Source organism: Brachyhypopomus gauderio, chromosome 6 (assembly GCF_052324685.1).
Source record: "Brachyhypopomus gauderio isolate BG-103 chromosome 6, BGAUD_0.2, whole genome shotgun sequence".
In the NCBI taxonomy this organism is placed as follows: domain Eukaryota; kingdom Metazoa; phylum Chordata; class Actinopteri; order Gymnotiformes; family Hypopomidae; genus Brachyhypopomus; species Brachyhypopomus gauderio.
In genome coordinates, this window is record NC_135216.1 from 23,585,404 (window position 1) to 23,608,779 (window position 23,376).

The following is a 23,376-nucleotide window of genomic DNA, read 5'->3' on the forward strand; positions in this document are numbered from 1 at the left end:
CTGGACGTGACAGTATCAAATTAACGACCCACCACTAATAAATATTTAACTTATTTAAGTTTATCGTGCTGGGAAATATTGAACTGGACCTGAAAGTGTTTTTTTTTAATCAAAATGAGTCAGAAGTAATGGCTACAATGAGCTCCGAAGTGGGGTTTGAAGCATGACACTGCCACTCTCAGCTCCTGTTCAATGTTTAGCTGGGACCTGTACTTAGTCTTTAGTGCAGCAACAGCAGAGAAGCCAGTCTCACAAAGATATGACGTTGCAAAAGGAATAAGGATGCCCATAGCCCTCTGCCCCAAGAGTGGATACTCCCTCTCTACACTCCAGAATTCACTCAGTGTCTGTGATGTGAATCTCAGTCTCAATGTGGAGTCAGATGTCATGTCAATGAGCTGGTCCTCCTATGCAGAGCTGAAACCTGTAGGAGCTGGTGCATTGAAAGGATCTCTGACCCAATCATACTGGGAACTTTTTTCAGGGAAGTACTTTTCAAAGAATTCCATCAATGATGAAATATGCTGCTTGATACAGGGAATCACTGAGGTGGCATCATAGTCAGATGTGTCAACAAATTCATGCAGGTTCTCGAATGAATTTGTTTTTCCTTCATCAAGTTGCCTGCCCCACATGGCAAGCTTCCGAGTGAAAGAGTTGATCTTGTCTGTTACCTGAGGGAGGTGTTTATCTTTCCCTTGAAGCTGGAGATTCAGTTCATTAATCATAATCAATAAAAAAACTTCTTTCTTCTGACATATAAATTGTAAACCTAATTTTACCTGTTAATCTTTTTGTTTATAGTTTTTCTTCTCAATAAACAGAATTTAGAACTTTGTTGGTTTGAATTACATTTAATTTTTATTAATATTGTTGACACGTATCTGATTTGCAAAATTTTCATTTGAAGGCTAGAAGAGAACATGTATAGGAGCATTAATATACATTAATACCCCCTTCCTTTAGGTGTTTGCTGAGTTTAACAGAATCACTACTAAGAACCTTGAGGGAGAATTCTTTGAGGCATTGGATCAGTACACTCCACGTTTCTTCGAAATGTTCGTTCAAGTCAAAAAAGGGACTGTTAGACAGAAACTGACTGAATTAATGCAGCCCATCAACTCTGTAAGTAATGCGATTTTGCAGCATCTGAGTAATCCTTAAAACCATGTGCATTGATGGGAACACCACAAAAGTGCTACAGACCAACCCATTACATTTCTTGTCTGATTTGGGTATGATCATTTCTGTTTGTCATTAGTCATCCTACATGACAACACTTCACTTGGCTGTCCTCAAAGGCATTTCAATTATAGTTGAGAGACAATTCCAGTGAATTCTACAAAACATGCTATGTAAGTGTTTGAACACCATACTCTCCAGTACTCATATTTGAGTAAAAGACCCAAATTTATTTATTTATTTTTTTTAAACGACAACTGGTAAGAAACAGCAAAACAGCTTTTTCAGAGCTCAGATAATGAAAAGAAAACATTAATTTTTATATGCATTTTATAAATAATTTACACAACAAAATATTAATATCTCAACTTAGGTCCTAATAAACCTAATATCAATTCAGTATCTGATGGAATACCCCTCACTTCTAATCACAGCTTCAATTCTTCTTTGCATGCTTTTAATCACACTTTCACATGTTTCATATGTGTTCGTTTTATTTTCCTTGTCCTAGTGATGCTCCTGCCTTTTTTGAAACTATTACTAACATTAGGGTTTTTCAAGTTTACAAAACTCTTTCTATATTGATATAAACTTGTCAGTGTATGATCCAATATTTTATTTCAGATTGAATGTGAATCTGAAGTTTTGAAGCCCCCTTTTCATTTTATTCTTTTATTTTTATTATTTTATTCATTTATTAATTTATATTTCTGTGCACGGTATGGTGAGAGATGAGGACTTGACATCTGTTACAGTGGGTGTGATAACCATTTTGAATGAAGATACTCCTGAGCATGGTTCAAGCTTAATACCCCTCCAACCCATGTCCACTGCAATCATCATTGAGGGCAATGTGGTCATGGACAATATTAAGGACCTACCTCAAGCAGTTTGCCTGTGCTTTGGGCCTACATATGCTTTGCATTTAGATTATCCCAAATGCATGGCAAATACACTTGGGTATCTCCAAAACTGTTAACACTGAAAAACAGTCTACTGTGTTAGACAAGTATTGGGCATTGAAAAGAAGTTCACTTTGTGTTATTGTTTGTGTTCTTTCTTTTCTATAATATTTGTGTTTTATACTATCCTTCTTTTTTCTATTCTTTATGAGAATTTATTTTAAGTGAAATGGCACTTTAGTGAAAAGTTCTTAATGAAAATAAAATGTTTATTTGCAAGTGATGTTTTTGTAATTTAAGTATTTCACACTCAGAATAAACAGGTTTGTGTAATTACTGACTACTTACAATAATCAAGTTTTGCAAAGTATTGCCCACTCAGAATACACAAGTTATTGTAATTACTGACTACTTATATAAATCAAATTTATCAAAGTATTGCCCACTCAGAATACACAAGTTATTGTAATTACTGACTACTTATATAAATCAAGTTTATCAAAGTATTGCGCACACTGAATAATCTGGTTAGTTTAAATCAAAATACTAATTTTAAATTAACTGAATTATTTTGAGGCAACGAGTTTGCATATATTTTTTTAAGTAAAGCCAACTTATTACTTTTTACAGTGCACACACACACACACACACACACACACACAAATGTTCTTAGATTTTGCTTCTTTTTAGGCAATAAAAATGGCAAATTTTATATTTGTTTCCATTTACAGCAACAACACATTTTGTACAAATTTACTATTATTATTTATATGAATAGCTTAAAAATCTATGACATGGTACATCGTTCAACGTATTACCAACGTTAGTTAGCTAGCTAGCATAGCTAGACAGATTTATAAATATATAGCTAGCTAGCTGGTTATTTGTTTTACCATAGTTCATAGTATTTGGTGCTTCCAGCTGCCTAAATGTGTTGATATTGTGAAAAAATAAACATGAAACAGACCCTACTGACAGCCAATCACAATTCATATTCTAAAAACAGCTGCAGCCAATCCTGTCTGGGTCCCTCCCAAGAGGATTTGTCAAAAATCAAAGGATCTGCTGCGCGAGCAGGAGCTTAATCGCAAGCAGAAAGGGTGTGACAAATTTTCCTTGTGCAAGCAACTCTCTCCTCGCTCGCGAATGTAGTTTTGCGTGCATGAGGAAGCTCTCCGCGCACACGAGAGCAAGTGATTTTCTGCGCTCGCGATTTTTGAATTGGATTTGATGTCATACACCACCCCGCCCCTTGCTCCAGTCCTACGATGGTGTGACATAATAACGATAAAATGGCTAGCTTACATGACGCTGAAATACACTGCAATCCTTTCCACAACAAATTTGTTCGAAATGACACTGTCGAAGCAGTCACGTTACAAAATTAACAAATCACGAGTCGGGAGCGAACAGGTTCATCTTTCGCACCAAACATCAAACTCGTGGAGTAAGAGCAGACGCTAGTGTGAATACATCCTGAATTCATGTGACCCCCACTAGCTTTAAGCTTGCTAAGTATCTATTTTCTTAAGACGGCAGATAACGTTTTGGAGCGCGTAGTGATACGTTGTCTGTCAAGAAACATAGATTTTGACGTTCCTATATTGCTGCAATATGGTGAATTTAGTTTATCTGATGTAGCCTGCTGGAATAAATTAAAGGAGATAATAATCATTTTGATAATGTGAAGATGAATTAGATTTTATAATACCCATCAAATTGTAACCAGATGGACTGTGATTTTAAAAATCCACCAGTTACGCAAATAACAATACCTGAAATCTCTACATTTAGCACGCCTAAAATCTACTACATTTCCTAGGATTCCTACCGAGCTAGCGGTCCGTCCCAAAAGCCAACACAGGAAACATGAGTCTCATGTGGGAGTCAAATTTTGTTAGCTAGTAGTGTTGTAGCACCATTCATATTTGGTGTAGTATATATTTCTGATATATATTCGTGGTTGGTTACAGTTCTGAACTTAAGAAGCATGGCTTACCCGAATTGTTCATTGAAGGTGAATAAACAAATGCTAGACCCCAGCTTTGAAAGTTACAGACTCTCCTTAGACTCTATTCCATGCTACACAGTACAACTGGATGGAGGAGGATAAAGCTCTATTGAATCTTAATGCCAGCTGTCAGTTAAATATTGATGGGTCAGTTTAATGGCATCAATGTAAGTTTGGTAGCGTGATTGCTGCTTCACACAGGACACGTCTATAGTGTTCTATGCTACACAATACAACAGCAGCAGGGCACCCAGCAGGGTGGCTACATTCACCGTCCCCATCACCAAGGCGACACTGGAACCTGTGCTCTGGGTGGTGTTCACTAATGATGTGGTGTTAGTCAGAGTTCCGTTAGAAGAGGCACCACCACTATTGGTCTGATTTGTGCTACTCGTATTCACGGAACTTGCGTTCCCTGACATCGCGTTGAAGGACAAGGCCCTGGATTGGACCTGCCAGGTGTTCAAAGTGAAAGCTAACGTCAGGTTCTGCCCTGTGGATGAAGGAAAAACAAAACCCAAAGTTGAAAGCGAGGTCCAGAGGCACAGAAGGGACTGTTTGTAGTGTTCCTAACTACCACATATACACCACTGTTCACATAAATTACCTAAGCATAACACAGGACCTATGCAGATCATACTAGATCATGTTCACACAAGGTGCTACATATATATATAAAATACATATATTTTTGGTCTAAGGGAGATCTTGGTCAGGTTGTATACAATGAAAAGTCAAAAGATGTTCTAAGATGATTCTGAAAAGCTGCACAATGTGTGTTGACCCACCAGTAGTGAAGATGGCCAGGTCCGTGTAGTTGCCCCAGCAACCGTCAAAGGGGATAGTGGTGTTTCCGGATAGGCCACTCACTGGGGATCCCTTAGAGTCTTGTAGCTTGGCTGCAATTGTTAGTGTTGTCACCCCCAGTGACACACAGTTACCCTGGTGACAAAATGCACAGGGTACTGATAGGACATAGCTAATGCAGTATATAGATTTGCAACATGAATGTTACAAAACTTTAATATTGTATGCCCCCCCCCCCCCCCCACACACACACACACACACACACACACAAACACACACACAAACACACCCTGCTGTGACACACTTGATTAAACCTGATGGTGAAATATAAATTATATTCATTTTGAGATGATGTGAAAACAAGCACAGTCAGTGCCATATGACACTATAACTGTCCAGTAAGCAAAGAACTGGAATATTCACTGAATATTTGTATTATACTGACTTTATCCTTCTGCACTTAAGTACAGTAAAATGCCCATGTGCATCCATCATGATAATAATCCTGAGCTGAAGTGCAGTGGTTGCTTTGTGATGCTGACCTGCTGGTCCACAGCCATGATGCAGGGCTGCTGGCTCAGTGGGCCGGGCTGTGGTCCTGCCACGGGCTCCACCTGCACCCTCAGGGCGGAGACACTGCTCACGGTGCTCACTGTTGGATCCTCTCGTGTCACCTGCTGGCTGGCCACCTGATGGACAGGCAGAGATGTGGTCTCACAAACTTGTGTGTTATAACAGAACTTCTGTAACTGCTGAACTTTAACTCTAAAAACTCTGGATTACCTGCTCAAGATATGATGAGAGCTGCGCAAGACTAAATATAAACCTATTTAACTGTATAAAGGGCTTTACAGGTTTTCAAAGAAACAAGATGCTTAGAGCTTAGCATGTGCTGCTGATGAAGGACCACTGTCCACAATCCATCCATCCATCCATCCATCCATCCATCCATCCATCCATCCATCCATCCATCCATCCATCCATCCATCCATCCATCCATCCGAAATCTGCACAGTATGATATGCACAGAATTTGGATGAAGCCAAACAAATCAGACCAAGCACCAGTTTTCAAGATCCTTATTGTGTCTACACCTAAAGTGTAGACACATACAGGGTTTATACAGGACTACTGAAGGTTCATGTGCATCTTACTGTGCTCCACGATGGGTCAGTGGGTGGAGGTGATGGGAGAATGAACCCCACTGTAGACACGTTGAAGTCGATGGACTGACTCAGGTTGCCAAAGACGGCGGCCTGTCCTATGGTGTCAGCTGTACTCTTCAGCAAAGCATACTGCTGCACATCTGCAGGTGGGATAGAGTGATGTGTGTGTGTGTGTGTGTATGTGTGTGAGGTGGGATGGGGGGGGTGTTAAGCAGACCCAACTCAATTTTTAGTAGGTACAGAGGAAACAGGGAACTCAGATGATGGTGAAGCACTGCCCTGAAACTTTATGCTATAACAACTCGTATACTGCATGCACATATGCAAAGATAGAAAATATTCTGCCTCCACTCATATCAACAGTAATCTACATACTTGTCAGTGCAAAAGTCTGGACTTCCTGGAACTCATGACGTTGGTGTCTTATAAACAGAACTTTGCTCTGCCTGCTCTCCCAGATGGGCTCCAGGAACACGTACACACGCGTGTGCTTGTGCACATGCATGTGAAGGTCCTGGGAGGCGGGCTTACCGGTAGTGCTGTTATCAGACAGCTGGCTCGTGGGCGGCTGACTGATCTGCACCTGCACTGTCAGGCCCGTGGCGCGCCTTCGCCTGGTCGCCACGCTGCCCTCCCGCACGATGTTGGTCACGCGGATCATGTTGGCGGGGATGCGCAGGAACAGAGCCAGGTTGCGCACCAGCTTGTCCCCGAAGAACTCCGCCTCGGTCATGGCCGGGAGGTTGAAGGCGATGATCAGGAGCGGAGAAGTACGCACCTGCACAGGCTCGGAGCCGCGCACCAGGATGTGCAACATTTTGTAATCGGGGTCGAAGTAGTTGGACCCATGGGAGGAGTCAAAACCAGGCTTGTATTGATCTGGAGGGTGGAGAGTGGAACAGAGAAAATTTGTACATTTGTTTTTTTCTTGTGGTGTAAGAATTGCATATAACAATCTAATATACTAATGTGAAAAGAATGTGGTTTTCAGCCACGATGTCATTTTACATAGTTCCAACCGCCATTCTCAATCATTGTCAGCAGTGAGGCTGTGTGCAAATATATACACAGATTCACATTATGCAAATTCTGTACCAGGATAGGTTGGCTGAAGCAACATGTAATTAGTGTGGTCACTATTCCACTTTGCATTGTTTGGAGCCACCAGGTTATTGTTCACATAAACATCCAAGCGCTGAGGATTCGAGTAAAACACAGCAGCCCGAACAGCCTGGTGAAAGACCACAAGACACAAACATCTGAAGAGCCAGTAGCCCCTGCCTGCTGCCTGTCTCTGCTCTTTAGTCAGAGATTAGCAAGGAGTAGAATATGGCGAGATGGCTGCTATGGAGCCACTGTACCTCATTGGGAGCAGCATTGAGCATCATCAGCCTTAATTTCTGTGGGGATGTACTAGTGAAATAGATGTCGAAGGAATGGTTTGTGGCTATAATGCTGTGGAACATTGAAAGTCTCCTTTGGCACGTGTAGCCAAAGCACCAGCCATGGTCTTGGGGGCCTGTGCAGACAGACAGACAGTATGGTACACAATGACACCATGTTCACCAAACTTAAGAGTCGCCTTTCAAAATGCGTCATTCGCGACCACAATTCTCAAAATGATTCTGAAAAATATGCATCCTAGATGTAGCCAATGAATTTGTAACACTGGAGGCCTGCACATGTGCCACATTCATATAGTAGTTGGGCTTACCATTAAGCAAGTCCAAGTAGCCGTCTCCCAGTACGGCGACAGGAGACAGGCGTCTGGATTCGGTGTCTACATCCAAGCTCTCGATGACCAGCATCCGATAGTCCAGATCAAGGCACTTGTAGGCCTGCCAGGTGCTAATATATATGCAGTTTTTCCGGATTATGCCTGCAAGACAGCATAGTGCGCATGTGATAAGCAGAATTCTTTAATGCACCTTCTTGCATATTGATGAATTAACTGATCTCAGTCTCTGTACAAAATGCTCTGTACAAAACAGTCATACAGTTTACAATTTGTCTTAGTGTTTCTACTGTAATTCATTATTATTATTATTATTATTATTATTATTATTATGTCTTCAGTCCTTTGAATTATGAAATATTCATAAAAAACTCTCGGACAGACCTTTATTTGGTGCAATTTTTATTACGGGAATGCGGCTGCCATTGAGGTAGGTGAGCATGACTTTGGGGATGCGGTAGTCTCCCAGGCCATGACGGGGATCGCCGTTCCACTCATATTCAGATTTAGGAATGACGGTGCCCACTGCCCCCAGGAAACTACCATCTAGGTCCCTCAGCAAGGCCTTCTTCTTACCATCACAGTCCATATCAACACAATCGGAGGGGTTCACTTTGCTGCATTGAGAATCATAGGTTAGACGTTTATGTGAACACGAGCACCAATGCAGAAATATCCTGATGAATGGCTGTTTCTCTGTAAGTGGTTCAAACAGAAGTGGCTTCTGAAAACCTACGGAACACCTATTTCATAACATAGCCTTTCACTCTTAGAAACTGGGCATTATCTAGAGCCTTCTATCTTTAACCTGAAGGTTTTTGGAGTTCTTGCTTTAACTTGAAGCTTTAATGGTTCTCATCTCATTGATGATGTGTTCTTATTTGGAACTTTGATCACTGGGGTTCTGCTGATTGGATTAGGCGTTGCCCTGGTGTATCGGGAAATTGAAAGAGTGGGGTCAGTTATTGAATGCCCACGAAAATTGCCCAACTTGATTGACGCGGTTGGTAGAGCTGTTGGAACTGTTGAAACACAGACTGTTACTTTTAAAAAGCTAGATTTGATCATGGAGGGAATCAATGCTCTATGCGTGAAGCTGGATCAGTTGGGAGACCGCTGACTTAAGGGGAGTTTGTGTGTTCAAACACTCAAGGACGAGCTCCTTGCTAAATTCTTCATTCATGATTATCTGCATTGGCGCCCAAACAAATTTCTCCCAGAAGGTTGTCGTTTTGGTTACCTGCTCCTACCCCCACACAGAGACTGTCAGAGATGGCTTTCGCCTTCCACCGCGAACTTTGACACAAAAACTGTGTGCCAGGCCTCTGGCTCCCCCCTCCCTCTCTGAATGAATCAAGCCTCTCACTGCTTACTGTCTGTGTTATCAATGCTGTATGTGCTATGTGCTATGGGGATGCTTTTTTGCATGCACACAGACTGTTGTCCCATTTGCGAGAATAATCTGTGGTCATATTTTTTATCTCTCTATGTTTCTCCTCCATTCTGTGGCGGTGGCACGTCTACGTTTACGCCGCTCTGGGTTTTTCGGTGCTTTAACACGGGGCCCAGGGAACTAACACATTTCATCTTGTACTTGTACAATGTATGATGAATCAATCAATCTATCAATCTATCTATCTATCTGAGGATGAATGGTTCTAGAAAACATTTTTTTCTAAGAGCCTGAAGATCACAGATTTATTTCTGAAGATCGTTGGTTACAGAAGGACGTGAGTGCATTGTAGCAGCACAGCTTGCCTCAGGTCTGGATGGTGAATGAACACCAGAGCATCATCTGTGCTGATGCTTTTTGTGATCCTCCCAACACTGATGGGGTGGCCCAGGTCCTCGTTGTTTGGATTGGTCATAAACATATAATTGGTTTGGCTTGAACACACATTCCTGAACCCAACAAAAGTGGTATCTGGAAAATAGCAATGACAAAAACATGCCTTCCACCATTATCTCCCAATATCTTTGGTGGCCATGGACAAAATGAATATCAAATGCATACAAAACCTTACCGGTGACCGTCAACAGCCCACTGATGGCAGGGTAGCTCAAGAGCCCATCATGGGAGTGTGTTGGGGCTCCGTTCTGAGATGACTCGAACGTCGGCCATGAGATTCCTGTCCTGCCACCTATCACACACATCGGATACAGCAGAAAGTCATTACAACATCATTCATATTATAAATCAACTAAATGCAAATATTCTACACAAATGTTTTATACCACGAATGAATGAAGCTATGCATACAAGGTGATAATATAAAGTTTGGCTGTGAACTATTGCATTCTGCAACTAGATAGAACAGCATGAATAAAATTGTGGAGTAAACATTTTGTGGAAAATACCATTTAGAGGTCGGGGAGCTCTACTGCTTGCAGTAAGAGCAATGTTGATAGGGTTTAATGGCTGGCTGTCACTGCAGTTGAGGTTTGGACTACTGCCAACAATTAAGGCGTTCTTGCGTAAAAAAGGAAGATCTTATTAGATTCAGTTCCATTCAGAACAAATGTAAGTCAACATGAAAATTTACGTTTAGCTCATTACCTGGACTGTCACAGTTTTGTTTGAATATTCATGAGTGACTGCAGCAGGTTCATAGACCAATGGCATAATACCCATGCCATTGTCAACAAGAGTGACATTAGAAATGAGCACTCTCATGGACACCTGGAAAGAATGTATATGATCTTTATTGAAAGCTCATAATTCTCTACCCACAAAGATTACAGAAATGCAAACCAGTACTATTGCACAAATGCGGAAAGCCCATGAACGATTCAACTATGTTAAAAAATAATTGGACCGCTTATAGAAAGGTACCATAGAAGAGGTGGAGATAAGCAGGCAGTGTCATCATACCTGGAAATAAATGCCAAAATCGAGGTTTCTCCAAACTGTGAAGTCTTGGATTTGGAGACAATCAGGGAGCCCGTCTTTGTTCAAGTAGACTCCAAACAGACCTCCGTGAGCCTCGTTGTTCTGCCACTGAGCCACTGGACTAAACGTTCCTATTTAGACCGCACCAAAAGATTAACATTAGTATTTTTAATTCAAATGCATAGAAGATCTGCATTTCCTCAATAAAGTGATAGTTAGTAGCAATGTGAACAGAATCATGTTTCAGAAACTACAATATAATAATCAGAATTCATCATTATGACAGATAGTGTAGCTTGTATCCTTACCTTGTATCTTCACATTACCTGGACAGGGTTCTCCATCGATCCGGAATCCCACTCTCTCATAACCAGCAACAATGTTCCCCTGAAGAACTACGTTTGTTCCTACATTTGCCTTGAACAACAAAAGAAACAGACACCATCCGTGTCCTTTTAAAGTAGGCTGGTTGCATAGATGCTGAGGTAGTTCATACATCATTCCTCCACATACCTCAATAGCTGCATTCCAGTTCAAGTTGAAGGTCTCTTGTCTTCCATTGTATGACCCTGGCCAGAGTGTCATGGTGACCAAATTCCTCCGGACTGTGATGTTATTTCCCCATACTCTGATTCCTATCAGTACAGAAAACTTTCCATAACATTGCTTTACTGGTAATAGTTAGTCTTATCTGGGCTACCATCCAGAAGAATCTGAAACATCTGAATTTCTAGCACACAAAAACTACATGGCTCAGTTGAAATTCTAGGACATGGTTATTGCTATCATTTGTTAGAAATATAACTTCATCTCACCAACATTTCAAAATATGCTTTTTAGGTAAATTGTAAACCTGAACTTAGCCCTTGTGCTGTGGTCTATTTTGCAGAATTTTGAACTTAAAACATGAGCACCCCAATACCGTCACAGTGACCCTTTTGTGAGGATGTTCATATAGAGGTCAGCTGAGGTATAACTGAAGAAATTACCTTCTCCTACGGTATGGTGGATGATGTTGTCCTCTACACTTAAGCCATTAGTTCCAAAGATGCCCACAGCTGGTGCAAAGCCATGGTGAAACGCACATCCTTTAACATAGGTCTCATTCTGGTTCACCTGTACAGACAATGGCCTCCGAATCACTGAACCCAACAGATGCCATTTCTCTTAACATCTCATTAATATACTAATGTTCTAAACAAAACAAAAATGCAACAAGACCAATAAGAATATGCCAAGCAACGTACATATTCAAAATCTCACCATATGGCTACACCCCTGAGCATTGAACCCATGACCTGTGTGTTACTAACATCATGCTCTACCTGTGTTAGCAGTGATTTGCTGAATAACCCAGATAGACCAGGCAGTAAGAGACACTGTTTTGGCTGTCTCACCTCTCCCAGGTTGAGGAAAGCCAAAGAATAGCGTGGGTCAGTGTAGTCGGTCCATCCTTCCTGACCAGTGAGGTAAAACTCTACATCTCTTATCTGGGCCTTCCCTTTAAAAAGCATACAAGTACCAACACATAAAAACCACATTAAAAAAAAGCAGAGAACTGGAGTGCTCGGGTTACTTCAAAAACACTTAGTGGTCTGCTGTTTATGATGGACCTATGCACCTCTGTATTTGACTCCGCCCATGGAGAAGGTTCCTACCAGCACCCTGGCCCCGAATGACTCGACATACAAGCCTGGGTAATTCTGCCCAATGATCTTAATATTCCTGCTTAGCAGACCCACATCACCCGCCAGCCTGTAATTCTGTGAGGTCCCAGGCACCGCGTAGTTCTCCGCTACAAACCCAGACAAACAGATGGTTAGAGGCCAATCCATACATTTATCTTTGCGCTATTCTAAATCTTCTAAACGTGATCTGAAGAGTGATGGTGCTGTTATTACTGTGATATGGGCGCAGACTTACCGATGTGTGTGAAATCGAGCGGGTGATCCAGGGTGAGGTTCCGGCCGTCATCCGATACAAATGTGATGGTGCGAGTTTCTGTCTGCCATGGTTCATAACTGGTGGTAGACAGCACGATGTCATCCCCCACCTGGTTAAATCAAGGTGAGCCTTCAATAGAATGCTCAGTAAATACATGCAGTTTTGTCATGGTTAGAGGTCAAGCTAGCAGAACACTGCATTAGGTACAGAATGTTCAGAACATTCTAGAACATGTTCAGAACATTCTAGCAATGCTTGAATGCTTTCTACAACATAACTCAATGCACAAGAGTCTTATTGTAGAAGTATCATCCTAGGACACAATGAGAATGTATTAGATTGTAAGGCATTCAAAACAGTGAAACTTCTAAGCAAAACAAATTCATGAAGAGAAGTCTACTCACCTGCCAGTCCACAGGCTCCATGAGTGAGAGCAGTCTGGAACCGGCCTGGGCAGTGTTGGCCAGTTTAGTGTGATAAACATTGTGTGGAATCCCATACAATTCAAGCTTACCAAAGACACCTAAAAGGCAGCACCATTTCCATCAGATGAATGGAACAGATTAAAATGATTATGGGAAAAAAGCTGATTGTGGAGCCTTCAAATAGTATGGAAACAAACCAGAAACCTGTGGCTCTATATATTCATTATATTATATGAATATGTTGCAATCACTCTCATACCCAACACTTTAGATCCTTGGTTTGGTCCAGATGGCAGAGGCCATTCAGGGGTGTGGTAATCTCCTCTCAAGATGATGTGGAGTTCACCACTGAAGGGTTGGTCTGGCTTGCCCGCAAACAGATGCCCTCCCTGCGGGTAAAGAACAATGACACCTGTCTTCAGGCACGACACCTATGAACCCTGGTGTTTCTTCTGACTCTTGGAAAGCCGCAATGCAGTGTTAGGTGTTAAATGTATGAGGATGTTAGGAAAGGGGTTTTTGTTTGATAATAAATTTTGTTCAATTATGGTTAAAGGCACAAGTCTGAAGGTTCTGGCGATTGTTATGAGGTGACTGACCTGGATGGAGATGTAAGTGGCATTCAGGACGACAACATCAGGGAGGCTGCGTGCACTGCGGCTGGCTGTGCTGATTGTGGCGTCTGAAATCTCGAGGACTCCCACCACAGTGAGCTTGTTTAAGGAAGGAATGGTAGTGTCCAAAACCATCCAAACTCCTGTGGAAACCAATGGGTAAACCCCAGGGTTTATGCTATCCTTCAAGTGTGTAAGCCTTTCTTTAGTAATATTTACAAAATGAGCACAGCACCGGTTGGAATGATGACATCAGCACCCTCTTGTGGCACAGTGAAGTTGTTTTCTGGGGATGATCTCCAAAATGATTCATTAGACCAAACACTACAAATGATAAGATTGATTGGCTGTCAGACCAGTAAATGAAGATATTTTAAGAGTCATGCAACATTTCCTTTGCATTGTTGGTTTTGTTTTCTACAGTGTGTCTGTTGCATACATGGATTTGGAAGGTTTGCTACTGGGCAGAGGTGCGAGTGTGGCGGGTGGAGGCGATGGAGGCTGGTTGCAGTTGGAGAAGAAGCACGTATCCATGCTGAATAGCACAGCTCTGTCTGCGCTTGACCTGTCTACACTGCCCATCTGTATAAGAACACCACCAGTGGGTCTGCCGGACACTGCAGGGTTTACAGGGTTACAGATTTAAACAGATTTCAGATGAAACAGGACCCAGAAGAGCAGAGGAACATAAAGGAGATGTTTGATTATGCAGTGACAACTTTACCCAAGTAATAGAGGATGCTGGATGAATTGTTGGATGAAAAGTACCAGTCTCCATTGACATTGACACTGGTGTTCAGAGGCTCGGAGGAGCCATTTCTACTATATATATCGTCATCTACTATATAAATCTGATCAGGTCTCCGAGTCAGGTGGTGATTCACGATGATATAATCCTCTGGCTGTTTAGACAGAAAGGACAAAAGATGAAACAATGGAGGTCAATTATAAAAAAATACATTTACAATTTTTTGGGTCTTTTAGTTCAGTGGTTTTTGTTGTTTGGATCTTACTTGCTCTGTAGTTTTTCTGTTCTTACTCTTCTTTTCTTATTTGGTAAAAGGACAATTGTTGGGGAAATACTTTAGTTATGAACTTTAGTTATGTACTTTAGTTTTGTAATGTACTTTAGTTATGTACTTTACTTTAGTTATGTACTTTATTTTTATACTTCACTAGTTATATACTGTACTCCAGTTATGTACTTTACTTTTTGTACTTTATTTATGTACTTTAGTTATGTAATGTACTTTAGTTATGTACTTTAGCAATGTACTTTGCTTTAGTTATGTACTTTAGCTTTGTAGTTTACTTTAGTTATGTACTTTAGTTTTGTAATGTACTTTAGTTATGTACTTTAGTTTTGTAATGTACTTTAGTTTTGTACATTACTAGTTATATACTGTACTTTAGTTATGTACTGTACTTTAATTATGTACTTTAGCATTTTATGTACTTAAGTTATGTACTTAAGTTTTGAACTGTAATTTACTTATGTACTTTAGTTATATACTTTACTTTAGCTATGTACTTTAGTTATGTACTTTACTTTAGTTATGTACTTTAGCTATGTACTTCAGTTATGTACTTTAGTTATGTACATTAGTTTTGTAATGTACTTTATTTTTGTACTTTACTAGTTATGTACTGTACTTTATGTACTTTAGTTATGTACTTTAGCTTTGTAGTTTACTTTAGTTATGTACTTTATTTATATACTTTACATTAGTTATGTACTTTAGCTATGTACTTTAGCTATGTACTTTAGTTATGTACTTTACTTTAGTTATGTACTTTAGTTATATACTTTACTTTAGCTATGTACTTTAGTTATGTACATTGGTTTTGTAATGTACTAGTTATATACTGTACTTTAGTTGTGTACTTTACTTTATTTATGTACTTTAGTTTTGTACTGTACTGTAATTATGCACTTTAGATATGTACTTTAGCTATGTACTTTAGCCATGTACTTTAGCTATGTAGTTTAGCTTTGTAGTTTAGCTTTGTAGTTTACTTTAGTTTTGTACTTTAGCTATGTACTTTAGTTATGTACTTTAGTTTTGTACTGTACTTTAGCTATATACTTTACTTTAGTTATGTACTTTAGTTTTGTACTGTACTTTAGCTCTGTACTTATGTACTTTCATTTTGTACTTTAGTTACATACTTTAGTTTTGTACTGTACTTTAGTTATGTACTTAAGTTATGTACTTAAGTTATGTACTTTAGTTTTGTACTGTACTTTACTTTAGCTATGTACTTTAGTTATGTACTTTAATTATGTACATTGGTTTTGTAATGTACTAGTTATATACTGTACTTTAGTTATGTACTTTACTTTATTTATGTACTTTAGTTATGTACTTTAGTTTTGTACTGTACTTTAGCTCTGTACTTATGTACTTTCATTTTGTACTTTAGTTACATACTTTAGTTTTGTACTGTACTTTAGTTATGTACTTAAGTTATGTACTTTAGTTTTGTACTGTACTTTAGTTATATACTTTACTTTAGCTATGTACTTTAGTTATATACTTTACATTAGTTATGTTCTTTAGCTATGTACTTTAGTTATGTACTTTAGTTATGTACATTGGTTTTGTAATGTACTAGTTATATACCGTACTTTAGTTATGTACTTTACTTTATTTATGTACTTTAATTATGTACTTTAGTTTTGTAGTGTACTGTTATTATGCACTTTAGATATGTAGTTTAGCTATGTAGTTTACTTTAGTTTTGTACTTTAGCTATGTACTTTAGTTATGTAGTTTAGCTATGTAGTTTAGCTATGTAATTACTTTAGTTTTGTACTTTAGCTATGTACTTTACTTTAGTTATGTACTTTAGTTATGTACTTTAGTTTTGTACTGTACTTTAGCTATGTACTTTACTTTAGTTATGTACTTTAGTTTTGTACTGTACTTTAGCTATGTACTTATGTACTTTCGTTTTGTACTTTAGTTACGTACTTTAGTTATGTACTTTAGTTATGTACTTTAGTTTTGTAATGTACTTTAGTTATGTACTTTAGTTTTGTACTGTACTTTAAATATGTACTTTAGCTATGTACCTTAGCTATGTACTTTAGCCATGTACTTTAGCTATGTACTTTACTTTAGCTATGTACTTTAGCTTTGTAGTTTACGTTAGTTTTGTACTTTAGCTATGTACTTTAGCTATGTACTTTAGCTTTGTAGTTTACTTTAGTTTTGTACTATACTTTAGCTATGTACTTTACTTTAGTTATGTACTTTAGTTTTGTACTATACTTTAGCTATGTACTTTACTTTAGTTATGTACTTTAGTTTTGTAATGTACTTTAGCTATGTAGTTTAGCTATGTAGTTTAGCTATGTAGTTTACTTTAGTTTTGTACTTTAGCTATGTACTTTAGTTATGTACTTTAGTTTTGTATTGTACTTTAGCTATGTAGTTTACTTTAGTTTTGTACTGTACTTTAGCTATGTACTTATGTACTTTAGTTTTGTACTTTAGTTACGTACTTTAGTTATGTACTTTACTTTAGTTATATACTTACTTTAGCTATGTACTTTAGTTAGTTATGTACTTTAGCTTTGTAGTTTACTTTAGTTAAGTACTTTAGTTTTGTACTGTACTTTAGTTATGTACTTAAGTTATGTACTTTAGTTTTGTACTGTACTTTAGTTATATACTTTACTTTAGCTATGTACTTTAGTTATATACTTTACATTAGTTATGTACTTTAGCTATGTACTTTAGAATAGAATAGAATAGAATAGAATAGTCTTTTATTGTCGCTGAGGAAACAAAGTTGTGAACAGTGTTTCAGCAGTGAAATTGGGTTGGCATCCTCTTTCCAAGGCAGCAGTTTACAAAAACTTACAAAATACAAATAAGTTAGCAAGTAAACACTAAAATAGATAAAATATACATATGTACATTTACATTTTGAATTATTTATAAAGTGATATGTGCTCTTGGGGGGGGGGTGCATCTTTGGTCAGCAGTGTATGAGACTTTGTTTATTGCATGGGATTGATGGCTTTAACAGCCTGGGGGTAGAAACTGTGTCTCAGTCTGTTTGTTTTTGTTTTTAATTGTCTAAACCTTTTCTTGGAGGGGAGGGCGGAGAACAAGGAATGTCCGGGGTGACTGGAGTCTTTTGAGATGCAGATGGCTTTTTTCTGCAGACGGCACCTGTAAAGGTCACTGAGGGGGTTGAGAGAGGTGCCCAAGATCTTTTCTGCCTCTTTGACCACTCGCTGCATGTCTTTCTTGTCCTGTGATGTGCAGCTGGTGTACCAAACTGTGCAGCAGTATGTCAGGAGGCTTTCTGTTCTTTAGTTATGTACTTTAGTTATGTACATTGGTTTTGTAATGTACTACTTTAGTTATGTACTTTACTTTATTTATGTACTTTAGTTTTGTAATGTACTGTAATTATGCACTTTAGATATGTACTTTAGCTATGTACCTTAGCTATGTACTTTAGCTATGTAGTTTAGCTATGTAGTTTAGCTATGTAGTTTAGCTATGTATTTTACTTTAGTTTTGTACTTTAGCTATGTACTTTACTTTAGTTATGTACTTTAGTTATGTACTTTAGTTTTGTACTGTACTTTAGCTATGTACTTTACTTTAGTTATGTACTTTAGTTTTGTACTGTACTTTAGCTATGTACTTATGTACTTTCGTTTTGTACTTTAGTTACGTACTTTAGTTATGTACTTTAGTTTTGTAATGTACTTTAGTTATGTACTTTAGTTTTGTACTGTACTTTAAATATGTACTTTAGCTATGTACCTTAGCTATGTACTTTAGCCATGTACTTTAGCTATGTACTTTACTTTAGCTATGTACTTTAGCTTTGTAGTTTACGTTAGTTTTGTACTTTAGCTATGTACTTTAGCTATGTACTTTAGCTTTGTAGTTTACTTTAGTTTTGTACTTTAGCTATGTACTTTACTTTAGTTATGTACTTTAGTTTTGTACTATACTTTAGCTATGTACTTTACTTTAGTTATGTACTTTAGTTTTGTACTATACTTTAGCTATGTACTTTAGTTACGTACTTTAGTTTGGACTGTACTTTAGCTATGTACTTTAGTTTTGTACTTTCGTTTTGTACTTTAGTTACGTAGTTTAGTTATGTACTTTAGTTATATACTTTACTTTAGCTCTGTACTTTAGTTATGTACTTTACTTTAGTTATGAACTTTAGCTTTGTAGTTTACTTTAGTTAAGTACTTTAGTTTTATAATGTACTTTAGTTATGTACTTTAGTCATACTTTACTTTAGCTATGTACTTTAGTTATTCACATTAGTTTTGTAATGTACTTTATTTTTGTACTTTACTAGTTATATACTGTACTTTAGTTAAGTACTTTATTTATGTACTTTAGTTTTGTAATGTACTTTAGTTATGTACCTTAGTTTTGTCCTGTACTTTAGTTATGTACTTTAGTTTTGTACTGTACTTTAACTATGTACTTTACTTTAGTTATGTACTTTAGGTATGTAATGTACTTTAGTTATGTACATTAGTTATGTACTTTAGTTTTGTACTGTACTTTAGCTATGTACTTTAGTTATATACTTTACTTTAGCTATGCACTTTAGTTATGTACTTTACTTTAGCTATGTACTTTAGTTATGTACTTTAGTTATGTACATTAGTTTTGTTTTGTACATTACTAGTTATATACTGTACTTTAGTATTACTTTATTTATGTACTTTAGTTATGTACTTTAGCTATGTATTTACTTTAGTTTTTTACTTTAGCTATGTACTTTACTTTAGTTATGTACTTTAGTTTTGTGCTGTACTTAATTATGTACTTTAGTTATGTACTTTAGCTTTGTAGTTTATTTAGTTTTGTACTTTAGCTATTATGTACTTTAGTTATGTACTTTAGTTTTGTACTGTACTTTAATTATGTACTTTAGCTATGTACTTTAGCTTTGTAGTTTACTTTAGTTTTGTAATTTAGCTATGTACTTTAGTTATGTACTTTAGTTATATACTTTACTTTAGCTATGCACTTTAGTTATGTACTTTACTTTAGCTATGTACTTTAGTTATGTACTTTAGTTATGTACATTAGTTTTGTAATGTACTTTTTTTGTACTTTACTAGTTATATACTGTACTTTAGTATTACTTTATTTATGTACTTTAGTTATGTACTTTAGCTATGTATTTACTTTAGTTTTTTACTTTAGCTATGTACTTTACTTTAGTTATGTACTTTAGTTTTGTGCTGTACTTAATTATGTACTTTAGTTATGTACTTTAGCTTTGTAGTTTATTTAGTTTTGTACTTTAGCTATTATGTACTTTAGTTATGTACTTTAGTTTTGTACTGTACTTTAATTATGTACTTTAGTTATGTACTTTAGCTATGTACTTTAGTTATGTACTTTAGCTTTGTAGTTTACTTTAGTTTTGTAATTTAGCTACAGTTGTGATCAAATTTATTCAACCCCCACTGAAATAAAGTGTTTTGGCCAGTTTGACATTGATTTTGATCATTTCAGTCATCTTATTTACAATTATATCAAAGAGGCACTTATAAATTAGACAAACATAACATAATATTTATGATGGAATAACCACAAATGTCTTTACTGTGCTCACATCATTATCAGTTTTATTCAACCCCCTAGTGACATTATTTTTTAGTACTTAGTACAACATCCTTTTCCAGTTATGACAGCTTTCAAGCGTGAAGCATAGCTTGACACAAGTGTCTTGCAGCGACCTATGGGTATCTTAGCCCATTCTTCATGGGCAAAAGCCTCCAGTTCAGTCACATTCTTAGGCTTGCGCACTGCAACTGCCTTCTTTAGGTCCCACCAGAGGTTCTCAATTGGATTTAAGTCTGGTGATTGCGATGGCCACTCTAGAATGTTCCAGCCTTTCATGTTCAACCATGCTCTAGTGGACTTGGATGTGTGCTTCGGATCATTGTCCTGTTGGAAGGTCCAACGTCTCCCAAGCCGCAGGTTTGTGACTGACTCCATCACATTTTCCTCCAAGATCTCCTGGTACTGAAGGGAATTCATGGTACCCTGCACACGTTGAAGCTTTCCTGTACCATTAGAAGCAAAACAGCCCCAAAGCATAATTGACCCCCCGCCATGCTTCACAGTAGGCAAGGTGTTCTTTTGTTCATAAGCCTGGTTCTTCCTTCTCCAAACATAGCGCTGGTCCATTGTCCCAAACCGTTCTAATTTAGTTTCATCTGACCACAGTACACTGTCCCAAAACCTTTGTGGCTTGTCCACATGACTTTTGGCATACTGCAGTAGACTTTTCTTGTTCTTTGGAGTCAGCAAGGGGGTGCGTCTGGGCGTTCTGGCATGGAGGTCTTCGTTATGCAGTGCGCGCCTTATTGTCTGAGCTGAAACTTCAGTGCCCACATCTGACAGGTCTTTTTTCAGTTCCTTAGCAGTCACGCGGGGATTTTTCTCCACATTACGCTTCAGGTAGCGCACAGCAGTCGCGGTCAGGATCTTCTTTCTGCCACGACCAGGTAACGTTTCCACTGTGCCCTTTAACTTGAACTTGCGAATGATACTTCCGATAGTGTCTCTTGGAATATTTAACAACTTCGCAATCTTTTTATATCCATTGCCATTCTTGTGAAGAGCAATAACCTCTTCTCTTGTCTTCTGGGACCATTCTCTTGCCTTCACCATGCTTGGAAACACACCAGTAGATGTCTAGAAGGAGCTGAGTATCACAGTCCTTTTAAATCTGCCTAATTGGTGCTTATCATGCTTGATTGCTGCTCGTTGACATCCACAGATGTTTTCAATACCTGATGGAAAACACTGGAATGAACCTCTGTTCTTAGGAGTGGTAGTCGTAAAGGGGTTGAATAATTGTGTCAATGAAGAAATCACAAAAAGGCCATTTAATACTTTATGACAAAAAAAATTGATGCTATCTTAGTTGCATTTAGTTCTTTAACAAGTCCTTGTAAGATTTCATTATGAACACAATTACAAATGTGCACTGAATTGCATAAAACCCTTCGCAGCATTGGGGGTTGAATAAATTTGATCACAACTGTATGTACTTTAGTTATGTACTTTAGTTTTGTACTGTACTTTAGCTATGTATTTGTTATGTACTTTAGTTTTGTATTTTAGTTACATACTTTAGTTATTTACTTTACTTTAGTTATGTGCTTTAGCTATGTACTTTAGCTATGTACTTTAGTTATATACTTTGGTTATGTACTTTACTTTATGTACTTTAGTTATGTACTTTAGCTGTGTACTTTAGCTATGTACTTAACTTTATTTATGTACTTTAGTTTTGCGATGTACTTTAGTTATGTACTGTACTTTAGCTATGTACTTGCAGGGTTGCCAACTTTTCAAGATCACTCTGAGTGAGATTTGAACCTGGGGGGGTTGGGGGGTGGCAAGTGTAAATTGTTGGGGGGGGTTTGGGGGGTGGCGAACGTAAATTGTTGAGGGGGGGTGGCGCACATAAATTGTTATGGGGGTTAAAATGGACACAAATTAATTATTACATCGCGATCGCCAGAGGTAAATAAACTTTTTTTTTTTTTTCGGCATGAGAAATCGGATGTGTGGCGTGTGAGCGTGTGAAGACAGTCAATTGCGTGTGTCTCAAGCTCAATGCGTGAGAGTTGGCAACCCTGTACCTGTTCTGTACTTTAGTTTTGTACTTTAGTTACATACTTTAGTTATGTACTTTACTTTTTCTTTAGTTATGTACTTTTGTTATGTACCTTACTTTAGTTAAATACTTTAGTTAATTTATGTACTTTAGTTATGTACTTTAGTTATGTACTGTACTTTAGTTATATACTTGTTAATTTATGTACTTTAGATGTCAACCGTACTTTATTTACTTTAGTTATGTACTGCACTTTAGTTATATACTTTAGTTTTGTACTTTTCATGGGGTACTTTTCATTTGAAATATTTTTCAATTGCAGTAGCAGTGCAGAAAGATTTCGATATATGCAACATCTATATATAGTAAAATGGCATTTCTAATTATTATGAACACTTTACCCTGAAGCCGTAGAAAACTGCAAGATATGAAATGTTGGTAATTTGCGATGCATCGTCGAAGTACCAGTCGTAGGTTTTGTTTGATGGTAGCAGCGCCATCCATCCAAATCTATAAGTAAGTTTCTCAATGAAGGGAACACTTGTTCCTAGAATAATATGAACCAGACAGTGTTATGCAAAGAAACGCTGCAAAATTCAACCAGAAACTGACATGTATGGAACCGCAATACATGTTCAAATGCTTACGAACTGTCATTTTGTTGAACAAAAAAAAAATAGAAAAACAAAAAAGGCCAAGGAGACAGTACATACCATATTCATTGGTGAGTATGACATCTTTGCCCATGAGCGAGGAAGGTGAAATATAGATTAAGTCCAGACGGTGGAAGCGTATGGTGTTATCACACACGGCCCCAGGGAAGCCCACACTCCATTCTGTGCTGTTGTAGCAGTGAGCAGGGTCCAGCAGGTTGCTCTTTGGCACAACCTTGGAGCCAGGATTGCCTATTGAGACAATGAGTGAATTACTGCTTAAGATACTTATTCTATAGTGATGAACATGTTTTTCCAGTTGAATTCTGTGAATACCAAAAAATGCCTTTGATGTAACATTTGGTGTATAATTTTAGGTCAAAACTGTCACGGTCACAGCTCCG

The 23,376-nt window shown here is 37.9% G+C and overlaps 1 protein-coding gene across 3 annotated transcripts in view; it reads right to left on the reverse strand.

Moving 5' to 3' along the window:
* Positions 1 to 862: 862 nt before the first annotated feature.
* LOC143517369 (fibrocystin-L-like) overlaps positions 863 to 23,376 on the reverse strand; it is a 98,333-nt gene continuing 75,819 nt past the window's right edge. The window contains exons 50-77 of one of the 3 annotated variants that reach the window (XM_077009788.1): positions 23,033 to 23,224; positions 22,721 to 22,866; positions 14,401 to 14,578; positions 14,116 to 14,293; positions 13,912 to 14,000; positions 13,662 to 13,819; positions 13,322 to 13,451; positions 13,042 to 13,160; positions 12,617 to 12,746; positions 12,315 to 12,488; positions 12,091 to 12,194; positions 11,683 to 11,809; positions 11,207 to 11,328; positions 11,020 to 11,110; positions 10,676 to 10,824; positions 10,361 to 10,483; positions 10,162 to 10,273; positions 9,828 to 9,944; positions 9,562 to 9,727; positions 8,188 to 8,420; positions 7,783 to 7,947; positions 7,430 to 7,587; positions 7,164 to 7,299; positions 6,600 to 6,947; positions 6,057 to 6,208; positions 5,445 to 5,591; positions 4,884 to 5,037; positions 863 to 4,588 (exon numbers count right to left, since the gene is read on the reverse strand). In XM_077009788.1, coding sequence (XP_076865903.1) covers positions 4,314 to 4,588; positions 4,884 to 5,037; positions 5,445 to 5,591; positions 6,057 to 6,208; positions 6,600 to 6,947; positions 7,164 to 7,299; positions 7,430 to 7,587; positions 7,783 to 7,947; positions 8,188 to 8,420; positions 9,562 to 9,727; positions 9,828 to 9,944; positions 10,162 to 10,273; positions 10,361 to 10,483; positions 10,676 to 10,824; positions 11,020 to 11,110; positions 11,207 to 11,328; positions 11,683 to 11,809; positions 12,091 to 12,194; positions 12,315 to 12,488; positions 12,617 to 12,746; positions 13,042 to 13,160; positions 13,322 to 13,451; positions 13,662 to 13,819; positions 13,912 to 14,000; positions 14,116 to 14,293; positions 14,401 to 14,578; positions 22,721 to 22,866; positions 23,033 to 23,224 — 4,373 coding nt within the window. In that variant the 3' untranslated portion in view covers positions 863 to 4,313. Of the gene's footprint in view, positions 4,589 to 4,883; positions 5,038 to 5,444; positions 5,592 to 6,056; positions 6,209 to 6,599; positions 6,948 to 7,163; positions 7,300 to 7,429; positions 7,588 to 7,782; positions 7,948 to 8,187; positions 8,421 to 9,561; positions 9,728 to 9,827; positions 9,945 to 10,161; positions 10,274 to 10,360; positions 10,484 to 10,675; positions 10,825 to 11,001; positions 11,111 to 11,206; positions 11,329 to 11,682; positions 11,810 to 12,090; positions 12,195 to 12,314; positions 12,489 to 12,616; positions 12,747 to 13,041; positions 13,161 to 13,321; positions 13,452 to 13,661; positions 13,820 to 13,911; positions 14,001 to 14,115; positions 14,294 to 14,400; positions 14,579 to 22,720; positions 22,867 to 23,032; positions 23,225 to 23,376 lie in introns of all 3 variants that reach the window. The other 2 variants (XM_077009787.1, XM_077009789.1) reach the window with 2 other exon arrangements.